This window comes from Poecilia formosa, unplaced genomic scaffold, assembly GCF_000485575.1.
Source record: "Poecilia formosa unplaced genomic scaffold, Poecilia_formosa-5.1.2 Scaffold182, whole genome shotgun sequence".
In the NCBI taxonomy this organism is placed as follows: domain Eukaryota; kingdom Metazoa; phylum Chordata; class Actinopteri; order Cyprinodontiformes; family Poeciliidae; genus Poecilia; species Poecilia formosa.
The window spans coordinates 446151-466893 of NW_006800121.1; the positions used below are offsets into that span (position 1 = coordinate 446151).

At 40.2% G+C, this 20743-nt stretch overlaps 2 protein-coding genes across 6 annotated transcripts; both read left to right on the forward strand.

Moving 5' to 3' along the window:
- The first annotated feature begins 1541 nt into the window (after positions 1-1541).
- On the forward strand, positions 1542-10976 carry LOC103147390 (extracellular serine/threonine protein kinase FAM20C-like). 3 transcript variants are annotated; one of them, XM_016678404.1, is made up of 11 exons: positions 1542-2323; positions 3578-4099; positions 4625-4803; positions 7255-7333; positions 7456-7548; positions 8283-8398; positions 8526-8706; positions 9722-9831; positions 9926-10000; positions 10115-10174; positions 10695-10783. In XM_016678404.1, exons 2-10 carry the CDS (start codon positions 3579-3581, stop codon positions 10150-10152), a joined length of 1392 nt encoding a protein of 463 aa, XP_016533890.1. In that variant the 5' UTR covers positions 1542-2323; position 3578; the 3' UTR covers positions 10153-10174; positions 10695-10783. The 3 variants fall into 3 exon arrangements, with proteins under 3 accessions (XP_016533890.1, XP_016533889.1, XP_007565763.1); XM_007565701.2 differs by having other exon boundaries at positions 1546-2323; positions 9926-10007; positions 10695-10976; XM_016678403.1 differs by lacking the exon at positions 10115-10174 and having other exon boundaries at positions 9926-10007; positions 10695-10976.
- Positions 10977-11080: 104 nt separating this feature from the next.
- Positions 11081-20323, forward strand: LOC103147391 (nuclear body protein SP140-like). Of its 3 annotated transcripts, none has more exons than XM_016678402.1 (16): positions 11081-12618; positions 13647-13821; positions 13954-14175; positions 14643-14759; positions 14835-14968; positions 15054-15098; positions 15176-15215; positions 15298-15354; positions 15434-15553; positions 15655-15794; positions 17339-17407; positions 17496-17630; positions 18764-18877; positions 18980-19054; positions 19229-19372; positions 19854-20323. In XM_016678402.1, exons 1-16 carry the CDS (start codon positions 12475-12477, stop codon positions 19938-19940), a joined length of 1818 nt encoding a protein of 605 aa, XP_016533888.1. In that variant the 5' UTR covers positions 11081-12474; the 3' UTR covers positions 19941-20323. The 3 variants fall into 3 exon arrangements, with proteins under 3 accessions (XP_016533888.1, XP_007565765.1, XP_016533887.1); XM_007565703.2 differs by having other exon boundaries at positions 17496-17629; positions 18760-18877; XM_016678401.1 differs by having other exon boundaries at positions 17496-17629; positions 18760-18877; positions 19857-20323.
- The last annotated feature ends 420 nt before the right edge of the window (positions 20324-20743 follow it).

Sequence of the window (20743 nt, forward strand, 5' to 3'; positions counted from 1 at the left end):
GTGTTATGCGATAAAAGTAAAAGTTTGTTTGGGAGGTAAAATATTTTAGCTCAAAGATTGCTTGATGTGCACAAATTTTCACATATTTTTAAAATCTATATCACAAAAAAAGAAAAAAAAATCTATGAAACCACTCTGCCCCAGTGACTCAATATTTTTTAATTTAGCAGAGCAAAAATACGATCATTAATACTGCATTACTTGTAATAGATTTACAAGGCTATGTTTATTTAGAGAATTTTCTCAAATTAATTCTTCCGTTTACGTTATTAACGATATTTAAAAGATATCTGCATGTGTTACCCTCTGCTTGTTCATGCAAGCTTGAGAAACAGCAATGAAAACCACTGGGATCTGCTGTAACACATTAAAACAACCCCAAAAACATGATGTGCAAAATCCAAACAATTTACTTAGCAACAGACTACTACATATTATTTTCATCGCCAGAAAAAAATAAATGAAATAAAACAGTGAAGGTCGAGGAAAAAAATTCCTTAAAGTAGCAGCTGGAGATTTAAACTGATGGTTCGTTATAAAGGAGCTGTCGTTTCAAAAAAGTGATGGAGGGAGACTGTGTTCGGGGTATGAATATTTGATGTAATCTGAGCTTCTTTGGAATATTAATTCAGTAGCCTGTGTGCATATTTCTGTTTGTGAGCACCTGGAAACCCCTCACAGGTGAATTCAAGCCACTTCTTTTCCATTTTCATCCAGGTTTCAAGTGAGGCTTTTTGCATAATGAAGTTATTTGCATAAAAAAAAAAGATGAAAAGAGGAATTTGAAGCAACAGAAAAGTAACAGAATGGTGTCACATCTCAAAGAGCTTTCAAGGTTTTGGGTTTTGAAACCCAGCCTGGTGTTCTTCTGCAGGGAGTTGGCGTGTTCTCCAGGACGGCGTGGGTTCCCTCTGTGTGTTCTGGCTTCCTCCCAAAGCTCAAAAATATGCATGTTAAGTTAATTTGTCTTTCTAAATGCGAGTGTATTCATGTGTGGTCATTTGTCCTGTGATGGACGGCCAACCTGTCCCAGATGAGTCCGTCCACAGCCACAGGAGACAGAAACCCATCTCCTGTGACCCTGTAAGAAAAGTGAGACCAACATCTGGGATTACTTCTGGTTTTCTATCAGCTACTTCAAGAAGCAGCATTGCGTGTTTTCCTGCTATTTTATAACACAATCATGTAACTACGTCACCTTCAGTTGTTATAAAAATGCTGGACATGTCAAATATGACTTAAAAGGAATTTTACTTTATAATTTAATGCCTTGAAATTGGGACTCTGCCTCTTTAAGAAGCTGCTGCTCTTTCTGAAACTCCGCCTTCAGGAAGTCATCACAACATGGCTCCTCTATTAACCCTTTAAAAACGTTTTTAGCAGCTGATGCAATAGTTTCAGGTGTTTGCTAATTGCTGCTGGCTAGTCTGGAGGAGCTGAGTAGAATCAAGGCAACACTCCAGGTATGTTTCTGATGATAAAACATCATTATAAAATTATGTAAAACTAAAGAAAAATGTATTTTCCACAACACTGCCCCTTTTAATTTTAATTTATTTTATGTAGCGTTCAAGCAGTTAACAGTCATGATCAGTTGTCCTTGCAAATTGAAGATGGTGTATGATTTTATCTTCTGACTCGATAATGGGATAAATCTCATTATTTCGTTGAGATGCAGTCATCAAATCAGATGCTAACTTCAGTGTTGTGTTTTCCTCCTTAAAAAGTGGAGGAGTTTACCACATTCATCATGGTTCAACATGTTTCCTATCACAACACTGAGCGGAAAAAAGATTACCATGACCTTTAGAAAGAGATGAAGAGGGAAAAAAATAAAGCAGGATTTAATTTTCTGATGCTTTTTAATTTGAATTTTTATGTTTTCTAGCTCAAAATATGCCATTTAAACCAATTTAATACCCACCAAAGAGGCTTGATAGCACATTATTTAATATAAGACTCATGTATTTTGTCTCAAAACGTGATGATTTGAGAAAATGAGAGCGTTGGCTATTACAGATTGATATCATGATACAGCCTCAACCTCTTCCTGTTCATATTAGCTGACCTGCATTGATCGGAGCGGTGTAACATCAGCGTTTGGCGCCGGGGTTTTTTGTGTGTGTGCTTTCTTTCCACCTAACCGAGGGTCACGCCGACACAAGTCACCGCGACCCGCCGTTCTCCTCTCTGCTGTTTGCTCTGCAGTGACCACACGATGACAAACAAACAATCGGCCTTCCTGGTGTGGCGCGGATCAAAGTGTAGCTCTGTCACACCGGGGGAATGAAGAGGAGAGAGGTGGACTTGAAGGGAAAGAAATGTAAGTTATTCCTCCTTTTTTTTTTAATTATTCGTCTCTGCGGCTTCTCACAGGAGATTCTGAAGGCTTGTTCAATAATGCATTGATTTTCTTTGTGAACTTTTCTCTCTTTGATTGGATGTAAATGACCTTTTCTTTATGACTTATATGAATATGGATGAAAGTGTGGATTCAGGAAAAAAAAAAGGTCGCCGCGCCTTGTCTGCAGGGTTTTAGATCCGTCCTCGGAGAACATATTGCAGGAGGACAAGGGAGACGAAAGGAATCGACTGGAAGGACAAAAATGTTACAATAATCCACTTTATTGTGTTGAGTAATCATTGCAGACCTGACACTAAAACTTTGAGCTGCTGTTTGGAAGCTAGCAAACATTTTTTTTAATAAGCGCTACCTTAAATTTACCAAATAGCACAAAATAAATCCTTTTAATCAAAAGCCTAACATTTTAAGTTTTTCTATGTTGTGTGATTTAAATAATTATAGAACATAGTTAAATAATTACACAAGTTTCTACTCAGAAAGATAAATGTCAACGTCTTAAGAGGGATTAGCAGAAAGGGTCCCTCAATGTCAAACTTCCAAGTTCTGGAATCTGAAGTTTCTCACCAACCCCAACCTCAAAATCCAACATGGCCGCCTTCATACATATCGCTAAAGTGTTTCAAAGTACAAAATTCAGAGATGCTTGTTTTGCTAGCAGCAGTTAGCTTAGCCATTGAGGGCCTCTAAGCAAATCTAATCGTCTCTGTGTTTGCCTGAAATCACAAACATCTCATCTGCTCTTCAGTTCCTTCAGATCGTTGAATGATGCGTCGCTTTTTGAAATCTTTTAGCCTGTTTTATCTGGTCCAGTGGGTTGAAGTCAGCTGATTTTGTTGGCAGCAGCCAATTCCTGGGCGTGGCTTGAAAGATTTTATTTCAGAAAAATGAGGAAGTTATAATTTTTTACGTAGAATTGGGGCGGCTCTGATAGCTTTTTATTTCTTACTAAATGAAGCCGTCATTCAGGAACTACTTCTTTGTATTTACCCATACACATTTTTTTCGATTATCTGAACTATTTAAATGTAACAAATAAGTAGAAACAGAACAAATCTGTTGTTTTTTTTTGTTTTTTTTTTTTACAAAATTGTACTTCCAACAGTTAAACTTTGGTACAAATCAAATTGGTTTAATCTTAAATTAGATACTTAACACTTTTACTGGCTTCTCATGCGGACTTCCTGGTCTTTTTTTCCTCTTCCTTGCTCTCAGCATGGTGCATCTAAACCTGAGACATTCGACTCGCTCCATCTACCTGGGCCTGGCGTGTGTGTCCTTAACTCTCCACCTTCTTCTGGCCTTGTTTTGCCTCTCCGTCCTCCAGTCCGCCTGTGTCCTTCCCACTTCCTCCTCATCCTCCGTTCCAAGGATAGATCCAGTCTCGCACGCCTCCTCCTCCTCTTCTTCTGCTGCCTCAAATAAACAAGCCAACAGCCGCCAACACGGCGATGGTCACAAGCCCAGCGTCGGTGGCACGATTGACCACGCAGGGAACGACTCGTTCAGCGAGGATCTGGAGAAGGCGAAGAAACTAATCGGAGTTGGAAAAGTGAGCAAAAAGGAGAGCAGTCGCTCCAAGCTGGAGGAGCTGTTCAGACATCCTTTATACAACCTGCCACGCCCAAAACTGCAGGAAGACGATTGGCTGCTGAGGCTGAAAACAGATGCAGAGGCAGAGGAAACTGAACAGGAAGAAAAATCGAATCGAGACTCCGTCACTAGCGACAGCGACTGGTAGGGGAGATTAATCAGAAAAACACAAACCTGAAATCAGCAGCCTAGAAGGTCAAGCTTCTTCAAGAAGTCTTCATTTTCACTGTCTAAATGAAACCCAGATACACTAGGAAGTAAACTAGCTAGCAAAGTGTTTTTTTTTTATTTGCAAAACAACCTCAACCTCAAAAATGTTGAAAACCAAACTTCATTGTCCTTGAACTTTACAGTTATATCATTCACTGTGTTGATATGGCACAAGCCCACACTAACGTTTGTAGGTGCAATGAGAGAAAATGCAGCGTGACTCATTAGTATTACCCCGGCTGGTGACAGATAAAGAACTACAGCTATTGTGTTCCCTAAACGTGTTTTTACCAACAATTAAAACTATTAGAGACATTTAAAAAGACAAGCCATTTGACAAACATTCACGTTAGGTGTTAATGTAGCCATACCTTTTATGAAATTCCTTCCGCTGTTTTTTTATTGGCCAGCTCTGCTTTATGCCACTGTACGTACACTGGAACAAGTCTCGCTCTGCAGGCAAAGTGCCAGTGAAGAGGAAGGCTATGATAAAGTCACCTGGACCAGAGATGAGGAGACCCACCCTCCCTGGCTGAGGTTCCACCTGGGCATCTCTCGCTGGGAGCTGTACGACAGGAAAGACCTCAACCTGGCCCAGCTGACTCATTACTTGGCGACGCAGCGCATCCTGGGGGCCGGTGAGTAAATATGGCGACAGGTGAGAGAGCGGAAGTGGCACACGAGGATAAAATGTTGTTGTCGCTTCAGGTTTTAGTCTGATAACACAAGCGGGCTATCCTGGAGGCAGAAACGAGTATTCCCTGAATAAGTCAACACTTTATAAATTTTTTTAAGGAACATATCCACACATTCACACATAAAAACGCAGAAGATAGAGGAAAATCAAATGGCAACGCTTGCCTGCGCAGTGGGACGTACCAGAACAAGCCCAGGAGGGTCTCAGATAAAAAGAGGGTTAAAAAGCAAACAGCGAGGAGGCGAGTCGGGCGGTAATTGAGTTCCTGGAGGTCAGTGAAGAGCCGACTGCAGCCTCCGACAGAGACCGTAATGTATTATTAAATCCAAACAAGCAAACGGTGCAGAGAAAAACATCGCTTCATCATCATAACTTCTTTATTTGTTTGTTGTCGTGCGGTTACAAAACTTATATTTTACTTATTCAACACCACTGAAAGCACACACAGTAACAGAATCTTTCACAAATGCTTTCTGCATACAGGATACAAGCTTAGAAGTCAACGTTTAGCTCTGATTGGTGCAGACAGAACATGTAGCTCTCATCGGAGTAAGCTAATGAAAGTTCAATACACAAATGATATATTTAGTTTGCGTGTTTCTGCTAGAAAAGATCACAAAAACGCCCCAAAAATGATTTTAAATATAGAAAACTTTGTACCACTGAGGAACAGTAGCTGCGTTTCCATTACAAATGTGTACAAAACTTTGTCAACATTCTGATAATATATTAAAAAAACACACAATTTTGCATCTGCAATGTTTCCATTAAATAAGAGACGCATTTGAAATCCCATGTGAATTGTTCACGGCATCTATTGTTAAAAAAAAAAAGTGCGGATGCGTCATCCTCCTCTTCCCCCTTCCTGTCGTCTTCTTCGTCTTTTCCGCCAGTAGTAAACATATGGGGTTATTGATGACGACTTGTGTGACGCGAAAAAAACAAGTATTTCTAATTTTGTGAAACTAGAAATACTTGACAAAATATCGATACGTTCGAAAAACCACCTTGTCCTAACACAAAAACATTTCAGCAAAAAACATGAATTTTTAAAATCCAACAAATTTATTTTTACAGTTCCAATTCGCACAATTGTATAGTATGTGGAGACGCAGCTGGTGAGGTACTTTCTTTTAGCTGTGATAAGAAGCTTCTGATGTTGCTCATTCAGGAATGGCTTAAATCAAGTAATGGGACAATTGTAACACATTTCCTTGTTAGTGTCTGACTGAAGCTCTGATTCCAGAACACTTGAACGGGCTTTTTCTTCCACTTAACTTTCCATCGATATGCTTGGTTACAGCAACCGGTTTCCTTAGCAATAACTTTTTGTGGCTTAGCCTTCCTGTGGCTGGTGCCACTGAATAACTGTCAAGTCAGCAGTGTTGTTCATTTCTGTATTTTTTTTAATTCTGTTTCAGTCTTATGCCATATCAAAATCTTAAGAATCTGAATTTTAAATTTTAATCATAAAATCAGCAGAAACGACTGCTTGAACGACATCACTCTGTGTTTAACGAAACCATATAATGTCTGAGTATCAGTTTTTCACTTCAGTCATTGAACTGAGTTCACTTCTTATTTGACAAACTTATTCGATGAAGACATCCATAGTTTCTCATTTGGAGTCTGCACTGGCGTCAGCACGCTGCAGAATAAATAATGTACTGAGATGTAATGTTGTTATTGATTTTCCAGTGCAGATTAAGCTCAAATCTCTGCGACAGGCTTTTTTTTCTCCCTTCAGCGTGACAATCCGGTTTTCCATGTTTAACTTCTCAATCACCAAAGTATCTATTTAAATACATTTAAATGAGATTTTGTTTGTGCAACCTGACGAAACCAAACTTACAGTTCATAAAAACTCAATTTATTCTGAAACCTGAGCATCCGGTTAGTAACTTGATGACAAAAAAGTGACACGTCTGAATTGTATTTACACTGATGAGTGCATTTTCCGAAGCTTGAAGGAAGCTGATTTGGGTGAAAAAAAAAAAAAAAAATTATGAAAATGATTTTTAAATCCCTGCAGAGAAAAAACTGCTTCAGTGCAGCCATATTTTAAAGGCTCCACATTAATAACATGCACTATTAAATCCTACTGTGTGAATTAAGTCATTGTATCAGTTTCATCAGTTTATCCAAATCTGTCTGCAGTGTGAAAATAGACGCTGAGCAGCAGCTCAGTTATGTAATATGCCACCATGTGGAGAAACAGACACATTGCGCCTCTCAGCTACAACCCAGGCTGTTCTTCCCTCAACAACACTAATCTCGTCTTTAATGTGCGTAGCATGTACCTTACTGTGGCACGAAAGCAGGGATGAAAGACGACACCCTCTGTATTTTATAATTTATACGCCACTGTAACCGTTTGATGTTTGTTTTTAAGTTCAAAAGAAAGGAGGCACCCAGCTGAAGCTGCTCGTATCGTTCCCAAACTACGGCCAGGCTCTGCTCAAACCCATGAGGTAAGACACGATGTTCTGACTGAAACCTCTGAGGCTCACACAGCCACAGGTGGTTCATATTTTATTAAAGAAAAAAGCAACATACAGTTGTGTGTGTGTGTGTGTGTTTTCGTTGCCCACAGACAATCCAGGGACGCTGAGACGGATGTGAACCTGTTTTATTTCTCCGACTTTGAGCGACACAACGCAGAGATCGCCGCCTTCCATCTCGACAGGTACGAATGATCAGTGTACGAAAAGTTTTAGTTGGAGCCCTCACTGCATTTATTGCCACTGAATGAAAACGAGTGTGCCTTTGCTGTTCTATATATATGATTAAAATCTATGCTAGGAAATAATTGTTTGCTATTTACTCTCAATCCAATCATCGTCAGCTCTAAAATTTCCTTTCATGCAAATGCAACTGAAGCACTCTTTGAATTTGTGTACACATTTAGGAGCTTTTAATTAGTAATACACAATAAATGATAAAAATGACATGTCACAGTGGTCGGTTTCAAAATGGAAAAGGCTGAAGAACATGCAGCATAGCATAAGTAAAGCAGTGATTGTTGGGCCGTACGAGTCAGAAAGTAGTTTTCAACAGTGACTGTGACAAACGATGCTTTATGTCAGGCTGACTGGTTAGCCTCTTTTGGAAAATGAGTAACATTACTTGAAGACGATAAGCTAAATGAGCAGGAACGAGATTTATTTTCACAATAAGAACAGACATCTGAAAGCTAACAGACCTGCGATCAGATCTAAGCAGAAGCCGATGAAATGATTGGAAGAAAGTAGGTTATGCAGCCTGTCAACAAACCCGCCAAGGTGATGAGTGATGGCTCAATGCCACAGACTTTAGCTGTTTTACTGTTATATATAACTCTGCTTACGAAAATACATACACTATTTCTGTTTGTAAGGGATTTGTTTCATGCTATGTAACATTTTCCCTTCAACGTCTCAGAGTGCTGGGCTTTAACAGAATCCCGCCGGTGGTCGGTCGACTCATCAACGTCACCACACAGATCAGAGAGGTCACCACTGACGAGAGGCTCTCCAGGACCTTCTTCACCTCCCCAGGTATGTGAGGCAACGCACGCGCACACCTCCGGATCTGCCGGAGCGCAGACATCTAATACGTGCTGCTCTTTCATGGAATCCCAGTCTGCTTTTTCCTGCCATCGCTGCGTCTTTCCTCTCGTTTCAGCCGGAAACGTGTGTTTCTACGGTAAGTGCGAGTACTACTGCTCAGTGGAGCACCCGGTATGTGGCCGGCCTCATGCGCTGGAGGTGTCCCTCGCTACCATGCTGCCCGACCTCAGCCTGGCTCCCCGCAGATCCTGGAGGTCACCGTGGAGACGGTCCTACAGCCGCACAAAGCTGGCACAGTAGGTAGCCTCTTATTTAGCGAAGAATAGCATTTGCTTGCAGAAGTATTTGCTGCTCTTCAACTCTTCCATATCTTGTCAAATTTTGACCCAAAGGAGCGCCTAACTAGGAAGTCGGTGGCTTTCGAAACGTCTCCCAACAAAAATCATAAATGAATGGAGTCCATTTGTTTTTAGCTTTCCTGAGTCAACACATTTTAGAACGAAGTTGGACTGTAATTCCAGCTATGAATCACATACATGTGCTTCTATTTCACCGTTTTGCACTATCGCAAGCTAAACTCCGAATAAAACACATTGAGGCTTGTGGTTTGAACACGACAAAATGTGCAAAAGTTCAAGGTGGATGAATATTTTTTGTAAGGAATATCAGTCCCTGCTGCTGACACACCTCACTTCTTGCTTTACTTTAGAAGCTTTATTGCAAATTCTCTTACACCCTTTAACTCTTGTTGTATTTTTTTTGCATGCACATACTCATTGAAAAAGCAGCATGGCAGAAACATTACCGTTGCCATCCTGTCTCATCGTCTAAAGTACCATGAGTTTGCACTGACCTCCAGTGGTGAGAGAGAAAACTGCAAGGACTAGTATGTTTTATGCATTTGTGTCCAGTCCTATCCTGCAACTTTAGCATGCAGCCAATCCTGATCCAAATATCTGAAAATGACATCATCATGCTATTAAGTTTTAAAAATGCCTTTTAGCAAGTTGTCCATTTGACTCAGGTGTGTTGGAGCAGAGATACATCTATACGCCGCAGGATGGTGGTTCTTATAAAAGGTTTATGATGACAGTTTTCTACTATTAAAACCAATAGCTGGAGGTGCTGTGGTGGCGCAGGGGCAAAGCACAACCCATGTATTGTGGCCTTGGTTCTGAGAATACACACGATGTTAAAATCTGTAATTTTATTTGTACAGAATAATACTACGAACATGGCAGCAAAGTCAGTATTTATGCTCTTTTGTAAATTATACAAATGTGTAAATTGCCGTTTACTTTTTGTCCCCAGCTGGGAAAAGGACGCTGCTTACTGTGACACCGTGAAGGAGACGCCTCCGTACAACCGCGGCACCAGACTGGTGGATCTCATCGACATGGCTGTGCTGGACTTCCTCATGAGTCCGTTCATGTTTTCAACACCAAACATGGAAAAACTATCAACAGAACTCAGTGAGAAAAATAAAGCATTATTACTGGTTATTTTCTTTGCTAGGCAACATGGACCGACATCACTACGAGACGTTTGAGGAATTTGGCAACGAGACTTTCCTCCTTCACCTGGACAACGGTCGGGCGTAAGATGATTTAAAATGAACACCATTGTTTTTTAATGGTTCATTTTATTTGTTATTAATTGATGCATCTGTGTTGCCTCTAAAAGCAGTTTTTAATAATTATCTAGATTTGGGCGACATTCTCAGGACGAGCCGTCTATTTTAGCTCCTTTGGTGCAGTGTTGCAGGTAAATCCAATAAAAAAAATTTTAAAAAAGGGAAAATTGAAGAACAAAATCTGCAGTGCTGTGAAATGTATTTGGAGAATATTAATCAGAGGTTTCTTCTTTTTTTGTAACAGCTATATTATTCAAAATCATACCAAAAACTTTGAGTTATCTGTGATTGGCTACACTTAGCTCAGCCACACGTTACTGCCTCTTCTCCAGAATAAAACAGTTACTTCACTAGAACCCGTCTGACAGCAGGAAGTAGGGTAAAAGTAAACCAATGAGAAAGAAGCTGAACTTTTTGGAAGGTGTGCGTAAAACACAGCATAACGAAATTAAACTAATTGAAATCATCTCTTTGTATTTAATCAAGTTAAATTTGATGTTAAAGTTTGTTCTGAAAGATCTCGGTGTGATAAAAAACAGGGAAAACAACAGAAGTCTGTAAGGGAGCAAATACTTTTCACAACGCTGCATCTTACTGAAAATCTCAGAACTTTGAGTCGATTTTTCTCCACCTTCTGCTCCTTTTCCGTAGAATCCGTCGCTCCACCCTCCTCCGCCTGAGGCTCTTGTCCCGTCCTGACTTTCGTCTGAGTGATGTCATGCGGGAGTCGTTGGCCCAGGATCCGCTCTCAGCCGTGGCCCCCCTCCTCTCCGAGCCACACCTGTCTGCTTTGGATCGACGCCTAGCAACCGTTTTGGCGGCCGTTCAGTCTTGCCAGGACAGGAACGAGGATGTCGTTTATAACGATTTGGATGAACACGACGATCAACAGCTTGGGGAAAATCCGTGACAATAAATTATATATTTTCTATATTTAGCATGTGCGTCCCATATTTTGTCCCCGGTTTTGTAATTTAGCAGGTTGCGTTTCAAACTGTCAGAGAAACTCTCTGAGGTCCTTTTCCTTTGATGCTCTGACGACAGCGTCCTTATGGGCCCAATTAGTCCTACCACTTTAAATATTTACATGAATAATTAAGAGATAATAATGAAACGACGACTGAACTAAAAACATTCATTTAACAAATCAACAAGAATTCCAATTATTCGTCATTTAAGCTGATTTGTTCACTGCCGTCCTCAAATGACAATCCTGTTATGCTCAAAAATCTTTAAAAGTGTTTTTAGCTGAGCACACTCACCAGCAACTTTATTAGGTAAATCATAATATTACTGGTTCTTTTTCCGTCATGCTAGAGGTTCAACAAGATGTTTGAAACATTATTTGAATGTCTATACGACCTTTAATACCTCAGTAAATAAAGCTAGCCCACTTGAGAAATTGTTTTTACACCTATAAATTAGCACATCACAACCAGTTTTTCTGTTTGTTATGCTATTTTGTTAATATTTAAGAAAACAAACTCCAACGTTTACATGGATCTGGTGACATCACATGAAGCGTCATAGTTATGTTGTATGCATCGCTCTTGTTTTGTTTTTTTTCCTGAAAATTAGCTGATTTTTGCTAACTGGTTAGCAAAGAAAAATCACACAGTTAATGGCTAAAATAATTCAGAACAAGTGGTCACAAATAAGCCAATTGTAGCAGAATAAAACTATTTTTCTGTTTTAAAACGATAAACTCAAGGCACGCTGTGGAAAATCAAAGGTTGACATTTGTGCCTCTTGTGATGTCATCAACTCCCCCCACACAGAAAGCAGGAAAAAGTTTTTCTATTCCTGCACTTTTCGTGAAATCAAGCAGACATTTATACTTAATTTAAAACCCTGTGTTTTATTCTTACTTGTTCATTTGTTACAAGAGAAAAGAAAAACAGAATAGTTTTCTTTAAAATCTCATTTCACATTTTCTCAGCCAGACAGTAAGGCACTCGTTTTATTAATTAAATTACAATTTATTAATTCTCTCAGTATTTTTTTTTTTCCAAATTAATGTCGCTCTCTCGGGTTATTTTGTTGTTACGGGTGAAATCTTTCGTCTCCAAAACCACTAAATTACATCAACGGCGCAAAATCTTTTACTTTGATTTGATCTCACCAAATGTTGTCAAGACAACATTTCGCGATAAACCTGAAACTACTTTCATTTTCGAAACGTCACCGGAGGAGGAACAACGGAGGCTTTTGTGGGAAGCTCCACCACGAAGACTTTAGAAGTGCTTCCGCTCCGGACGCTTCTTGCATATTTTTAAGAAGAAGTGCTTCTCTTCATGTACCTGAGTTGTTTCTGTGCTTGTTTAAGCTGCGGAACAGCAGGAAGCGTGGATAGTTTTTTTGTGTTTTGTTTTGTTTTGTTACATTTAGCCACAGAGAAACTCTGTTTGCAGGGCCTGTACGCTGACCAGTGATGGACCCGCTGGATTTCCTGGAGCCCGCTGAGCTGCTCACGTTTTTCCACTGTCGTAAAACAGAAATGTCCTGCATGGAAAACCCGCTGATCTTCCTGAACCAGCTCAGGGACCACAACCTGATACCGGAAGACAAATACAAGGTAAAGTTTTCAAGCGTCGTGTGTTGTGGTGTGAGCGGGGCAGGACACGCCCACCGCTCCAAAGCGGATCGTGTGTGTGTGCGCGCGGGAAATAAACACGGACTCTGTTTCGTGGGCCGTTTTATCCAAATAAGCTGGGTCACAGCTGATCGAGTGAACAATCTGAATGCCACCAGTCCACTTACTCTTCGGTCTCCAGCCTCTAGTTGTCAATTTGGATGTAAATAGTTGCTTCTTTTAGTAAACTTGCGGCTTATTTTTATTGCACAACTGAAGTGAAGTTTATTGGTAGTTTACGGGCTCAGGTGACGGAGCAGGTAGGTCGCGGCTCGGAGGGTTACGGGTTCGAACCCCGTTCCCTCCCCGGGACAAACTGGGGAAGGACATCCGGCGTAACCCATGGCAACCGAAATGGATACTTACAAAGTGACAGGATACTTACAAATTTGTAAAAAATAAACAAACATTACTAAAAACTATATTTAAAATCTGCTTACTGTCACATAGACAATACATGTGTGTAATTTTTAAAATGTCGCTTGAATTACAAAGTCATACTGTCATGATGTGAGGTGGTGAGGGAGGACACAGGCAGACCCAGGTTGAAGTGATGGTTACTTAATGATAAATATCCACGGGACAGAACAACTGGGAGCACAACGAACATTACACGACAAGGATCGACCAGAAACAAAGAAACGAGACACAGCTGGGAACAAACAGGGAAGACAGAGACTCACAGGGGAACAGACTAATGAACACAGAAAAACGTCAAAATAAATACACAGAAAACACAGATCACCACACATACCAACTTTCCTATCTTTCAATTGAATTAATTCATCTTGTTTCTCTGATGTTTCTTCAGAGAAACTTCTAATAACAACCAGTATAACTTGGTCCTTAAAATGCTAAACAAATCCATATTTTTTATAAACCTGAAGTGACAAATGACAACCATATTTTTTTTGCCATTTTGCTGACGATGTAGTACTGATTTCTCTCGATGTCTCTTGGTCTGTGTCTAGATAACGATCCGGATGAAAAGTAAAGATAAAATTAGGAGAGCTGTTTATGAAATCTTAGACTGCCTTGAGAAAGAGAACTCGGAGCACATCCCGCTGTTCTGGAGATGTGTCTTCAAAGACGTCATCATGAACCAGTACCCCACCCTGAAGCTGCTGCACAATAGCCTCATGGACGGTAAAAATGTCTTATATTGAACATCGTTATCACTTGCTTTTATTTATTCAGCTCCTGTGTTGGAAGAAAAAAGTCATTCCCTCTCATTGTTTGTTGGTTTCCACAAGTTATTCGTAAATTCTCTGCTTTAAGGCTCTTTCCACTTTGACCCAAAACTACCTGAAAGGAGGGAAAGCGAAGAGAGCGACGAAAGGGGAAGCTCGAAGGTTTCCGATGGCGAGGAGAAGGAAACGAAGAGCGCCAAAAAGAAGAGGAAGCACAGAAGCGGGAGCAGCGAAGGCGACGATGAGCAGTCGGGCTCGTCGGCAAAACAGACTCCAAGTCAGAAGAAAAAGGTCAAGAAAATACATTTCTGTAAGTCACCTCTCTGGAAGTTGCAACTTTTTTCATTACTCATATTTTCTTTTTCCACACTTATGAAGACTTTGAAAATACTGAAATCAAATTCCAGACTTTTCCAGACTGCAAAGTAATTTTTAATAAGTCACAAAGTGTCAGCGGTGCAAATAAGCAGCTTTCTTTTTGTGGCAGCCATGTTTAATGTTAACTCAGGGGGTCTTTCCCAACTATTTGATTATTCCGACTGACGGTAAGCAGTAATTCAGATTTTTTTAGTGGAACTCAAACGCTGCTGTTTGTCCACCTACCGGCAGCGAGCTTTCACCCCTCTGTAAATGATCTATCGCTTTTGTAATTCATCGTTACCTACATATTTTTATGGCTATAGCTCCTCTGATTTTACATGTTGAATGTTTTTTATAGTCCGTGAAAGTTCCAGTTTGAAGATGAAAAATCCCAGTTTGTTAAATTTTTTTCCTCAGCGTCTCCAAGGAAAGGGGAGGCGGGTGAGATTTGGACCTGGCCAATCTATAAGACCCAGCTGCCTGTGACCTGTGGCGAGGTGGAGGGGACGCTCATACGAGACAAGCTGGCTAGAGGTCAGACTGCGTTCGTTCACCTGTTAGATCTCCAGGAGTCATTTACGTGAAAGAATCGAGTCGTTCTGTTTTCAGGTGAAAAGTGCATCCTGGTGGACAAAAAGCAGTTCACTCCGTCTGAATTTGAGAAGCTCGCAGGGAAAGGGAGCGCCAAGAACTGGAAATTGAGCATCCGATGCAAGGACACCCCTTTGGGAAAACTTATTAAGGTTTGCCAAAACGCCTCTTTGGAACTATGCATTTATTTGCGGTCCCTTATATCCATTCACTCACATGCTGTCGTTCCTTTGAAAGGACGGGCACCTGAAGGCAGCGGTCTACAAAAGAAGAATCAAACAGGTAAGAGCAAAACAACAACAACAAAGAAAGAAATCCGAATTATTTTTGACTCTCTCATCCACGACTTTAATTGCCAGGCCAGAAAATCCTTGTTTGCTGCCAGTCATTCAAACACAGGTACGTTATTTCAGAACCCACCGAGATTCATAATTACCATTTTCTGCTTTTTCACCTGAAAACCTTCATTTTTCACTGTCAGATGAAGAAGACAGTGAGGACGAAGAGGAAGCACAGTCTTTAACAGAGGAAACCTCAGGTGCCGGTTTCTACACAACACTAACAGACAACATAATAGCAGAGGAGGTGCTGATGTAATAAATATCATTTGCACAAAGGAGAAGAAACGGAAGAACAAGGCGAGTCGACTCAGGTGAACCTGGATCATTGCAAGACAAAGTTCAAAGTGACGTGTGGAGCTTTAACTGGGACTTTATACAAATTTCGATTCGCATCAGGTGACCACGACTCAGCCAACAAACAATAAGTGTTAAACTAAAACAATTCTGCTGTCAGACGTATGAAACATGTCTGTTATCTTTTATTCCCCACCCGCTAGGGAAATGTGGGAAAAGTATTCGCACCGAGTTGAGCTGGATGAGTCCGGAGGAGTTTGTGAACACAGCGTTAAACCAGAGAGACGCCGCCTGGCGGAAGGACATCTTGTACGAAGGGGAACCCCTCAGCGCTCTCATAGAGGTAGACATGACTCAGAAACCCATCATGATGACGTAGATTAGATTGTTATAACTGAAATATCGGATTTCGGGTTGCAAATCTAAACTCTAATCTGAAGTGCATTTGGTTAAACATTTTCAAACCTGTTGTGCGGACGTCCGAATCGTGGACCAGTGAGCGTCGGGAGTTGGGGTGTTTTCGGATCTGCTGCATTTTGGATTAGCGCCCCGACTCTGTGACGTCCTACATTAACTTTTATAAGGACACAACAGGGACAAACCCAACCAAACTCAGACAGCTTATCAGAGAAAGAGGCTGGATAGAGTTGGGGACAAAGAAAGATGCACGCAGACTCAATACATGTTTAGCTAAAAGATGAGAAGAGCTGATTTACTCCATTGTGAGAGAATAAAATCAGCTCTCTGCCAGGGATTCCTCCTTTGTCTGAATAAAAGAGTAAATCCTGTCGTCACATTAATGAACCAGGCCAACAATCTGAACCAGTTCTACCAGTTTAGAAAGGCAATGGGTCAGACCTGTCCCCTTCTCACACCTCCACTCATCAGCCATTGACCAACACCTGGACCGAGCATCATACCACCCAACTCTCTTATACATTTAAATGTCTCTAGTAGAGAGCAGGATGTAAACAGACCATTTAAAGGCCTGAACCTCCACTGGGCCGCAGACCCAGACTCTGTTTCAGCTGATCGTCTGTCTCCAATGGGGGGCTTAAAACTTTTCACAGTTTTAACACCCCACTGATGACCGGTCATGTTCCAGTTTGCTTCAAGACATCAGCCAATGTCCCAGTCCTTAAAAAGACAACAGTTAAAGATTACAGAGGAGTCGCATCGACTTCTGAGGTCATGAAGTCTTGACTCATCTCAAAACCAGAGAGAAAACCAGATAGATGGCGATTTGTAGTTTGTCTCTGACAGTCAAAGCAGCAACACGCGATACTCCAATGCTGTGGCCTCTCTATGTACCTCAGGCTCTTCATCCAAAGTGTTGGATGAAGTATATGGATGAAAATTATTGACTGAAATTGAAATAAAGATGATGATTTAGAAACCACACATTTTCCTCAGGGTGCCACCCAAACTTACATTCAGACTCATCTTAGAACAGTTTCATGAAACAGCATCACTCAAACTGTGGCTTCACAGCAATTTGTGTGTGTTGTGTGTATATATACAGCTCTGGATATATCCAGAGCTGTATATTTATTGACAATCACAATGTCCTGTAATATTTTAAAATTTTCTCTTACTTTGTCTACATAAATGTGCATGTTCTTGCTTTTAAAATCCTAAAAATGTTGGTGATTCTGATTAGAAGCTTTGAATACTTATTCAAATTGGTGTGTGTGTTGTGAAGCTGGGAACAAAGCAGAATCAAGTTACGTTTGCCGCAGTTTGAGTGATGATGTTTCATGAAACTGTCCTAAGATGAGTCTGAATGTAAGTTTGGGTGATAACCTGAGGAAAATGTGCCGTTTCTAAATCAGAGGCCCTAAATTGTAAAAACAAAAGACTGAGAAGTTGTCTACTTTTCTCTTCCAGGCAAACGTCTTGATACTGCATTCATTGCTATGCAAATGCAAACGGTGCAAACCAAAAGATGAAGACCTGGTAAATGTGCTGCTTGTTCAGTTTTGCATTTAAAAAGCTGTAAAATCATGAAATTGAATTAAATTATGACATTAATCTGACTTTACAGGACGATGAGAAAAATGACGACGAGTGTTGCATCTGTAAAAGTGACGGGGAAGAGGACTTGGTGGAGTGTGATCAATGTCCGAGATCATTTCACCAGAACTGCCATCTGCCTCATATAGACGACACAACAGTGGAGTAAGAACTAAATTTGTCTGACAGTCAAATTTTGTTTAAAAAATAAGTCTTTGGAAACGAGACTTATTTTGTCTGGTCTGTTGGGTTTATTGTGAGGTTTTCTGCAGGCCCTAAGCAGTTTTGAGAATTAAGTTTGATTGTAATATTTTCCACATCTGGATAAGTACGGAGAAAAAAAGCATTTGTGGTTCCAGACTTTGTTTTTATTCCCTTGTAGAAAGGATAGGAATACATTTCTGAACGAGAAACTGTGTTTTACATTGATTTACAGTTAGAGGATGATCCTTGTCTTTGGTTTAGTACATTACCACCTGAGTTTTTGTCCCAGTTATTAGCTACATTTTTTTTTTTTGCATTTCAAAACTGACTACTAAATTCAATTCAATTCTTTATTGCTATGATATTTCATTCAGAGAAGTTTGTGAAAACCGTCTTCATTGCACTTTTCTGAAATATACCAGTTTTGACGCCATCGAAAAATTACATCATCCTCATGCAAAAAACGTTTCCGACAAATTTTTTCAAAACGGCTGTGTTTCCACTGAGAATTTATTTTTGTAATTTCAATTTGCTAATTTTATGATCAATGGAAATGCAGCTACGACAGTATGGGTAGAAAGTTATGTAAATTCTTCTAATATTTTGCAGCAGCGACGTAATAGAAAATCTTAACCTCATGCTGCGTCATGCAGACACTCTGTCTGCGCTGATGATGATTCACTCTCCTTCAAATGATTCGAACACAACATGATTTTTTTTTCCACAATAAACTTCATTTCCTCATGTTTACGCCCACAAAATTTTTTTTTAAATATGTGTAACCATATTGTTATGTTAGTAACAATATGTAGCTAGTAAGATAGCTACAATGTGCGTAACTGTAAACGCCTTCTTTATAAATCTATAACAGTAAAAATAATTATACAACTACCTGAAGTTAGAATTATTGCAGAATTTTGAGTCGGTAACTATCTTTAGTTTTGTCGTGCTACCACTCAAATCTGCCCAACATATCAACATTTATGCTGTTGTCGTTTTGAGTTTGAAGGAAGATGAATATTCCTGTAGTCCAGTGGAGAACAGATTCTGTCCCCTCAGAGTTAGTTTTGTTACATTTTTTTTTTTTTCAGGGACGACAACCAGTGGCTTTGCACATTCTGCGTCTTTAAGCTCACTGAGGAGTGCCGCTACCCCGACGAGCAGAGAACTGAAGCCGTCATGTCCCGTCAAATATCTCAACACCTGCTGGTGAGCATCTTTTTCTCTGCTCCAGTCCGAAAGTCTGTTCACATAAAAACCTGTCGCTCAGACGTCTTGCTGCAACTCATCTCTCTGTTCTCCCCTGGACAGGAATGCCAGTATCTCCTCCTCTATCTGTGCAACGCTGATGAGGAGCAGATATTTGCCACCAACCCAAGGCAGTATGTAAGTGACTTCTCACGTCCTTCTACATCAGCTAAATGGAACGTAAATAATTCAAAGTGCAGGAGCTATGTCTGCTCCCGTTGAAATCACAGTATTGTTTATCATATCACTACATTACATGAATTCTGTCGTCTTAAAATGATCGTGGATGCAGTTTGTCCTTGACTCCCACAGCTGGAAAATTACTGCAGTGTTATTAAGACTCCGATGTGGCTGGATAAGATCGCAGACAGACTTCAGAGGAACGAATACCAGACTGTTGGCGAGTTTGTGTCTGACGTTCAGCTCATTTTCACCAACTCTGCCACGTACAACAGGGTAAGAAAACGTTGGAGGCATTTAGCGCTTTCGTACAGAAAACCGCTCAATATCAAAGTAATGTTCTCTGACTTTTTCCAAGACATTTTGAATACATTAAAAAATTATTTCTGCAGAGGGGAAATCTTGCATCGTACCACACTATTCTATTCCATTTGAAGTTTTAGATTAAATTCACATTTATACTAAGTTAAAGTTGTGATTTCTTCAGATTCTGTTATCTAATTTCACAAGTTTTCAAAAAAAAAATTACTGCTAACTTACTAATGTAAGTTTAGTTTTAAGTTGGCAAAGCTCAACGTATTTAATAAGCTATCATGTTAATGTGCATAATTTGTATAATAATCAGTCTCAAAAAATCCTGAAGGAGGTAAATACAGATGTATATTTTTCTTCTTCATCAGTCATATTGTGTATTGCTCCTTCAAAGACCGTCCTCTTCTTATTGGTGAACTAACAACCTCTTGAATCTCTTTTACAGAACAACCCACAATACCTGAACATGGGCGAACACCTGAAGCATTTATTTGACAGAGAATTCAAGAAGGCCTTCAACATCCAGGATTAGACCACAGACTAACATACCACCACTCACAGACACTGGCTCTACATAAACAACATTTAAATGCTGTGCTGATAATAATTTGATGACGCTTCATCCAACCAGGATCATTTTTTTTCCTAATATTCTGTTTAACTAATGAAAGAAAATGTTAAAATACTACTGAATGTATGGCACACTCTTTGAAAACCATGCTGAACTGAAGCAGAGCAGATTCTCAGTCTGATGTTCTGTGGTTATCTTCATCATGAGAGTCTTAGAGTAAACTCAGAAAAGTCTCGTCCTGCATGATCGGGCCGAAGTTTTGAAATCTGTTCTCGTTCTCGAAGTTATGTGACGAAAATGGCGTCATTTTTGTTGTCAGCCTCATGTCATCCGCCCCTGCTTGTCACAACCCTCGTGGGGAAGTTTTTGGCCCCTCGTCAGGTGAAACTATTGACTGAATTGGTCAGAAATGCGTTGAACTAAAACACAGGACTCAACCGACTGCTCTGAAACGTTGCTGTGCCAGTTGAGGGAACTCGGCTTGCGTCAGCCGGCTGTGAGAGTCATTGTTGCAACTGGTTGGCCCACAGACTTTATAAACAAAAACACATGTAAATGTCTTTTAATGCACTCTGGAAGGCTTTCCAAGGAAATGTAGCCAAAAGTAGCTTCTCAGGTAACACTTTAATATAGGAAAAAATAATGAGGTAACCAAAAAGATGGGTTCAAAGCCCGGCCTGGATGCATGTTCTTCTCCAGATAGTCCAAAAACATGACTGTTGGGTCAGTTGGTCTCTTAATTGTCCTCAAGTGTGTGTGTGTGT

What these genes read in the sequence shown, in the direction of transcription:
- LOC103147390 (XM_007565701.2), top strand. Translation starts at nt 3,579, where the DNA reads ATGGTGCATCTAAACCTGAGACATTCGACTCGCTCCATCTACCTGGGC. An exon ending in GACCTTCTTCACCTCCCCAG is followed by an intron (nt 8,399 to 8,525) that starts GTATGTGAGGCA and finishes CTCTCGTTTCAG; the next exon opens with CCGGAAACGTGTGTTTCTAC. An exon ending in CCTTTGGTGCAGTGTTGCAG is followed by an intron (nt 10,175 to 10,694) that starts GTAAATCCAATA and finishes CCTTTTCCGTAG; the next exon opens with AATCCGTCGCTCCACCCTCC.
- LOC103147391 (XM_007565703.2), top strand. Translation starts at nt 12,475, where the DNA reads ATGGACCCGCTGGATTTCCTGGAGCCCGCTGAGCTGCTCACGTTTTTC. An exon ending in TGCCAGTCATTCAAACACAG is followed by an intron (nt 15,216 to 15,297) that starts GTACGTTATTTC and finishes TTTCACTGTCAG; the next exon opens with ATGAAGAAGACAGTGAGGAC. An exon ending in AACCAAAAGATGAAGACCTG is followed by an intron (nt 17,408 to 17,495) that starts GTAAATGTGCTG and finishes CTGACTTTACAG; the next exon opens with GACGATGAGAAAAATGACGA.